Genomic DNA, 8,034 nt, shown 5'->3' with positions numbered 1-8,034 from the left:
TGTTTGTTTGTTTTATTCAAGTCTGATTTAAAAAAATGATTAGCCAGTTCTCTAGTAAAAATTAAATAGTCTTTGTTTTTTGTTGTTGTTGTTTTGTTTTTACTGCTGGTCACATAAAAGTGGATAAAACTGCAGGAACAAAGAAGAAAAACTATTTACAGCTATCTGCCAAACTGGAATAATTAGGAAAATAATCATCCAGATGAATTGATCATGGCATTATCAGTCATTGCTTTAGTGAAGCATCACAAAAAAAATATACATATATATTAAAGCACTGCAGCATGATAATTCATTATGGTTTCAGTTAAAAAGCACATAAATAATTACATTACTTCACTGCAAAATCCTTTGCCAGGGACGAATGTAAAAAAAAAATCATATTTTCATAGTTCCTTACATTTTGTTCTATTTTATACATTTATTTATACATATGTAATGTAAAGATTATCAATTAAAAGTCCAGGACACAACTTAAGCAATTTCGAAAATGGAAAAATATGCTGATTGACTCAGTTTGAATGATGTGACAAAGAGACTGTAAGAGTTTTGTGTATGACACTTTGAGCTTACTTGCAGTTTGGGCCACATTCTGCTGCATAACCATCCCCAAACAGATTTCGTGTAAGTGAGGCATTGAGTCACGGTGGGATTACCTGTAGAAATAGAGGTTAATTAAATAAATAAGAACATCAATCAAGCCAGAAATATTAAGAACAAGGGATCACGTGCAGAGAGCAAAAACACTGAGAGTCAAAATCCTCAGTATTAGACAAACCAATGGACAGGTGCAGCATTTGGCAATGTGGTCACACCAAATCTTGATTTATTGCAGTTTTTATCACAACTTTACAAACTTAAAAATAGGAATTATATGTGACATTATTTAAAATCCATCTGCATTTCACTGTTGCCGCCTAAAAACCTTTCTTCAGAGGATTATGCATATGTGCCTATACTTTGTCTCAGGTCTATTCTGCAACTTAAAAACGCAGGGCAACCCTTGTCAGGGTGAGTTTACTGTCCGATCCATCCCTGTGTAGACAGAAGGGGCTGGTGCTGCACTGCTGGCCTCTAATATCATTTTAATAGCAGGGCCTCTTGACACCTGCAATAAAGCCCTCGGCCATGCTGGACATTAGCCCGCATTACGTTGCGTAAAAAGCTGATTTGAGGAAGAGCAGCTGAGAGGAATTCCTTCTCGCTTTAATTGCTTTAGAAACGGTTCCCACAAAGAGACACTGGCCAGATTTACCTCCAGTTTAAGTTCTTATTTCCATCGGTTCACAAGTTAATCCGATTCCACCCCTCCTCCCCCCTTCAGGCCGAAATACTCTGTAGCTAAACGGACAACCGAAAGAAAGAAGAAAACATCAGGTGGACAAAAGGCAAAAAGAGGGATACAAAAACGTTACTATATATTTTTATTTACTGTTTTAATTTCTGTATTGGGAACAACTTGTTGCTTAAAATTTCTAAGTTGACAATTTCTTAGTTATTCATGCATATATATGCATATATATATATATATATATATATATATATATATATATATATATATATATATATATATATATATATATATATATATATATATATATATATATATATATATAGGCTATGTATTTAAAATATGAAGGGAAACATTATTAAAAATGAACCTTGGTGAGACGGTTTAAAAGAAAAAGAGCACGTTTTTATTTTCCCACTTTTTTTCAGGGACTCTAAAGTTTTAGGTTTGAATGTGACCAAAGATCAAATTTAGGGGTTTAACCCCTCCACACCACCTTCTTCTTTTCTCCCTTTCCCCCTCGAAGAAAATTCAACAAAATATGCAAGCTTTACATTAAAAGGCTACTTTTGCTGCCCTTAATTCCAGCCTAAACGGTTTTTCTTCGCAAGAAGAAATCTTTTCTAAAAACCTTGAAGAAGAAGAGAGGGGCATTATTGTTTTAATCCTCTTACCAGCAGTCATTTTAAGACATTTTTGGAGGGTGAAATGGCGTCTTGTCTACCCAATCCTAACCTAAATCCCTCGGGGCCGGGGAGCTGCTGGAGGCAGAGCAGCCCAGCCTGCATCTCTCCATCTCAGCTGCATTCCCACCGAAACTGCGCTCACACCAAGGCAGCAGCAAAATAAAGTTAAAGCTCGGAATTAACCCGAAAGTCGCCGCGCTACACTCACTGCAGTATAAAGGCCAGCGCTTAGCCTGCCATTTGCATATCATTTCATTTGTGTAAGGACCTTTTTTTCCTGGCTCAATTCAAACATTTATTGAGTGTTAAAATAAAGCTGCAACATTTTTCTTTTCTAAAAATTCGAGATTCGTTTGGCTCATTTTCATTTTTGAAGTTTACCTGTTTTCTAATAAATTATAGGTCTACTGTATAATTTCGCTAAATTATAGTATTTGTGAACATTATATATATATATATATATATATATATATATATATATATATATATATATATATAGTCTATGAATACAAAATACATCTAACTTTTAATGGATTTCGAGGTAAAAAAAAAAAAAATAATAATAATTTTTTTAAAAATTAAGTTTCTCCTGCCATGGTAGATTTTGCGCCGCGTTTAATCTAGTATAATATAAGATACCGTTTGCAAATGCAATTTAAGAACAATAAATTACATAATATAATAATTACACAATGAGTCAATAATAATAATCATTCTGTTTTTAGTGTTTGCGCAAATACCTTTACAAACTCACGGAAAAAGCTCATAACTATTTGGTCCATATTCTCAAAAAAACTGCAAACACAAGTTCCGTGGCGTAACTGAAATAATAATCCGTTTTGATAAAACATTTATAGAAATCTGAATGGCTTATTTTTCTGTGAAGTAGCAACAATTTAGCTGCGGCAATCATCCTTTAAGTGAGAAGCGCTTGGTGGGATGGGGGGTGTGAGGAGAGGGGGGCGCTGACGGTGGAAAGTACGAAAGCGACGTGATTGGCGCAGAGAAGGAGCGTCTGTTTGACCCCACCCGGAGCGATTTAAAGGCAGATAGATGGCAGGTCGACATCCTTCACCAGCCAGTGTGACGGAGCTGCAGACGGCGAAGCGGACACAGCGGAATATTTTCAGGATATCGCACTGAAAGAAAAGAAACGACTGAAGAGAAAAACATGAACAGCCGCCCGCGGATTTTAGAGAAGAAATAATCTAAGGAGCAAAATACGTGGCTACCGGCGGAACATTTAGCGGTAAGTTTGCCGAAAAGTTGAACCCTCGCAATGAACTTTTCAGAACAAGATGAACATTATTTTTTGTGTTGGTGCACGTTTATGAAAGTTTGCCAGCTTTAACTCGGTAAGAGCGAAATAAAATAGTCCAAAACTCCAGTCCAGTCCAAGACAGACCTGTCCAATAACAATAACGCTGGTTAAAACAAACTTCTTACTTAATGTTTCTAATGAAAAATAGGCTTCAAATCAGAATTTATATCATTAACTGGGTGGAGGCGAAATTTTGCTGAATTCTTCTAAAGATTTAAGGCGATTTTCAGAAGATTTTATGTTTGTTTTTGTGGCTGAAGTGGCCTTTAACCACACTTTCCCATTCATTTTCTGAACCGTTTGAGTTTGTTAATGGTGTCGAATTGATGCATGAACACAGAGCTCCGGCCCGGAGGCAGTCTTTAGGCTACTAAATGCTGCAGAACTCATAAATCCACGGCAATTAGCATAATTAGGCTTAAATCAGAGCCCAAGGCGTCGTGACATTGTCCTGAAAGAAGAGCATTATGTTCAAATTTTAAGCTGAAGATTATAAAAAAGAAAAGAAAGAAAGCAGATGAACGATTCCAGCCAAAGGGCGATTTGGTCAAATAAATGCAATTATAATGATAGTTATAGGCTCACTTCCTCCTCAAACTTACAGTCACACACTCGCGCGCGCAGTGGCCCACCTTTCACACGTCAGGCCTGATGATAAATTAATAGCCTCGTGTATTTGAAACCTATTTGCAGCTACATTAAAAAAGAGCCCAACTGGGGATCCTGTGCATATTTCACTGTCGATCTGTCACACGTCTCCGTCAGCCTCTAGGCGTCTGAAACTGACCTGGGACCCGCCACAGATTGAAATAAACGCCCTAGACCAGTCAAACTCACTGGGAGCAAACTAAATATTTTCCTGCACATTGTGATAAATCTGTCCTCCACATTGAATGCCTACGAAGGACGACCCAAGTGCTACCTAAAAACAAATACTTTCATTAAAAAAAAAAAAAAAAAGTATAACAGGTGGTGAAATAATAATGTCAGTTCAAGTATGTGTTCTGTTTTGGTTTGCACTCACAAAAAAATAGCCTAATTGGCAAAATTGTTACTTCTCGGTTTATCATCGTCGTTATTATTATTATTATTATTATTATTATTATCTATGAAGGCAATTGATCACTGTGTAAAAGCTGGCTAAACAACAAAAAGACTATAATACCAAGGTTACCATAGAAAAAGAGACTGGCATAAATCACAGACTTATCCATATATCCTATACATGTTTTTGAAAGTAAAAAATAAAAGATCTGCATAATAATTAATCTTTTAAAATTAATCCTATCAAATTTTAAAGTTGCATCAATATAATTTTTATTATATAGAACATATCCTTTATTCTTTTTCATTTCTTTTCTGTTTGATTATACATATTTAACCTGGTTTTTTTTTTTTGTTTTGTTTTTTTTTTGTTGTTGTTGTTTTTTTAATTATTATTATTATTATTATTATTATTATTATTATTGAAAGCCCTTCTTCGAAAATGCTGTTTAGGGATTGTTAGTAGATGCACGGCACCCATTTTCTCCTGATATTTTTTTTTTTTTTAAATCTGAAATCGTTCAAAGCTAATCTATCACGCAGTTTCTTTATTTAAATTCACCTGTTGACCTTCAGTTTTCAGCGACAAAAAGAACTAGCCCACAATATAATGCTTTTTTTTAATAGACATTTTTTTAGTACTACTTGAAAAAAACATTCTGGTTTGTCTTGAGTGAAAAGCCCCTCGGTTTCAGCATTGTCTTGTTTGCAGACAACTCGGCGGTCATGCAGCACTACGGGGTGAACGGCTACTCTCTCCACGCCATGAACTCATTGAGCGCCATGTACAACCTTCACCAGCAGGCGGCGCAACAAGCACAGCACGCGCCTGACTACAGGCCCTCAGTGCATGCCCTCACTCTTGCAGAAAGACTTGCTGGTAAGAATCTGTTGTACATTTCCCCTTTTAAATTCTACACTTCCATAATCTCTGTTGCTGCAGCTACTTGCAATCATGTAATGCACTGTTTTCTAAACACGCAAACTCACCTGCACCTTTGACCTGTACCTTAAGTTAAACTGGTCGTGTTTCTTGTTTCTCAACGGTTGTACATTTCAAGACATTATCCTTGAGGCCCGGTATGGCTCCCAGCACCGAAAGCAGCGGCGCAGTCGGACAGCTTTCACAGCTCAGCAGCTGGAAGCTCTGGAGAAAACCTTCCAGAAGACTCACTACCCTGATGTGGTGATGCGTGAACGCCTGGCCATGTGCACCAACCTGCCTGAGGCCCGTGTGCAGGTAAAACAAACAAACAAACAAACAAAACATAGGCTGAGCTTCACCCTGAAACAGTCCCATTAATTCTAATAAAAGTGGAGATGTAGTTTCTCGTCTGATCTCATTTTCCTTTTCCCAGGTCTGGTTCAAGAACCGCAGAGCCAAGTTTCGCAAGAAGCAGCGCAGCCTCCAGAAAGAGCAGCTCCAGAAACAGAAAGAAGCGTCTGGAACTGCAGAGGGAACTGCAGAAGACTCTAAAACTGACCTCACTTCCACAACTACCACCACCACCACCAATACCACCACTTCCAGCCTGGTCCTTGAGGCTCGCACTCCTCCTCCTCCTTCCTCGTCTTCATCCTGTCACTCAGAATCAGAGCGGCTGGCTTCAGCACGGCCCCAGCCTGGCGAAATGAGCGTGGAAGTTAACGTCACCTCCCCAGAGCTCTCGGACAGCGAGTCAGCAGCGGAAGATAATGCTGACAGAGAGGAGGATGAAATGAGAGGGGAGTCAAGGGTGAAACTCAGGGAGGAAGTGCATGAGGAGGATGCAGCCCAGGCAGGGAGAAGCTCTCCATCCTGCAAACAGATCAGTCCCACCTCAGGTACAAATATGAATTAATACAAGCAGATACTTGCTCTTTGTCTCTAATAAAAATAGCAATCTTTGAAAGTAAAAAGATGAAGATGAAAAAGAGAAACAGCATATTTTTAAGAACGATCCAAGTCTTAAAACTGACTGATGTCCCCCGTCTTTCTTCTGGTCTTTCAGACTCTCCGTTGAGTTCCCCAGCCTTGCCGTCTTCCAGCAGTGTAACCAGCGGTTTAGCGCAGAGCAACTCCTACGCTTCATCCCCTCTCAGCCTCTTCCGGCTGCAGGAGCAGTTTCGGCAGCACATGGCGGCCACCAACAACCTGGTTCACTACCCGTCCTTTGACATGAGCACGCCATCCTCCTTGCCCTACCTGGGCATGAACGTTAACATGCCTTCGCCACTGGGATCGCTGCCCTGCCAGTCCTACTACCAGACCCTGTCGCAGGCTCAGCAGGTGTGGAACAGCCCACTTCTGCAGGCGGCGCCAGGCAGCCTGCCGGGGAGCCTCAACAGCAAGACCACCAGCATCGAAAACCTCCGTCTGAGGGCCAAGCAGCATGCAGCCTCACTGGGATTGGACACGCTTCCCAACTGAAGCTCCAGGCTGTGTAGCCTACATGTCTGGCCTCCAATCCAGAGGCCATAGTGAGCCCCTGCTCCTTTCTTCACACCACCAGCTTCCTCATGACCTCTCAACTAACAACTTTGTTTATCCATCCAGAATTCAGATACAACTCCAAAACAGCAAAAACACATAGCCAATTTCACCACATTTTAGTATGTTTGCGTTTTTTGTAGATTTCCAGTCACTCAATCTCAAAACCAGTGAGTATGTTAAACAGTACAGAATCGATTAATTCACAGAAAGAACAGAAAATGTGCTAGAGTATGCAATTCAGAGGCCCTACCTCAGTATGGATTCTCTACACCCATGTTCTCTTTCACCTCTTTGTTATTACGGACTTGCATCTCAATGATGGGAACGCAACAACACACAAAGAACACCATGCTGGTTGAATTTTACACAAACAAGCTTATGACAAAAGCTCAATGGATGAACAAAGACTGCAACTGTGACTGAACAGCAGTGTTCACCTGTGGATTTTGCTTGTATTTATAACTCAACTTGGCTGACAGCATCAGGCAATGCAAAGCAGAAAATCTCAGTCCGACTCCTTCCAGCGTCAATTTTATATTAAAACATTCTTTAGTCTTACAAGAACTACTGATCATGAACCATCTATGCATGCAACTCTGGAGCATGGCGTACAGCATCACTGTCATGATGCTGGCAACCTAAAAAAAAAAAAGAAAAAGAAGCTGATATTGCAAATAAAGGCCCAATGAGTCATCAGTCGCCTTTTTTTTTTTTTCCAAATGAGAAACAACTTCCATGGAGTATTGTAAATAGCCCTTAGTGTTCACCTCCATTTGCTTGTCTCCAGAGTAAATCAACATCTTCTTTTGTGCAAATGATTTGAGAGGAAAGCTTCATTTTTTTTTTTTTTTTTTTTTTTGCAACTGTGGCTTCAAGCTAAGGACCTAACAAAAAAATTAAAGGAAGAATCTGCAGATGACAATTAAAATATGAGCCCAGCTGACATATATTTTGTAAACTCCAGTGACACTGAACACTTTTCCTGAGCCAGAGGCTTCAGCAGAAGAATGCACAGGCCGAATCTCTATGTATTATATCACCGTAGATTAAAGACGTGTATTTCTCAATTGTTTTAAATGTGAGTAATTTATCTGTTCAATCCAAGAGAATAAATCACACATGAGAATGACTCCGGCTCACTGTGTCATTAGTTTGAAGTGTGTCCCTACACACTATGTGATTTTGTAAACTAGATCATCTAAAAATGAGCTGTCACATT

The 8,034-nt window shown here is 39.2% G+C and overlaps 1 protein-coding gene across 1 annotated transcript; it reads left to right on the top strand.

The window, feature by feature from the left end:
• Positions 1-5,068: 5,068 nt before the first annotated feature.
• On the top strand, positions 5,069-6,752 carry LOC306759031 (diencephalon/mesencephalon homeobox protein 1-B-like; the record flags this gene model as incomplete). The annotated part of the gene is made up of 4 exons (XM_079244513.1): positions 5,069-5,222; positions 5,404-5,582; positions 5,701-6,166; positions 6,334-6,752. The coding sequence occupies 4 exons, from the start codon at positions 5,069-5,071 to the stop codon at positions 6,750-6,752; spliced, it is 1,218 nt and encodes a 405-aa protein (XP_079100639.1).
• Positions 6,753-8,034: the final 1,282 nt, after the last annotated feature.

This window comes from Telmatherina bonti (assembly GCF_933228915.1).
Source record: "Telmatherina bonti genome assembly, chromosome: 8".
Taxonomy (NCBI): Eukaryota; Metazoa; Chordata; class Actinopteri; order Atheriniformes; family Telmatherinidae; genus Telmatherina; species Telmatherina bonti.
The sequence above is the reverse complement of the archived record's forward strand: the minus strand, read 5'-3'. Positions and strand labels throughout refer to the sequence as shown.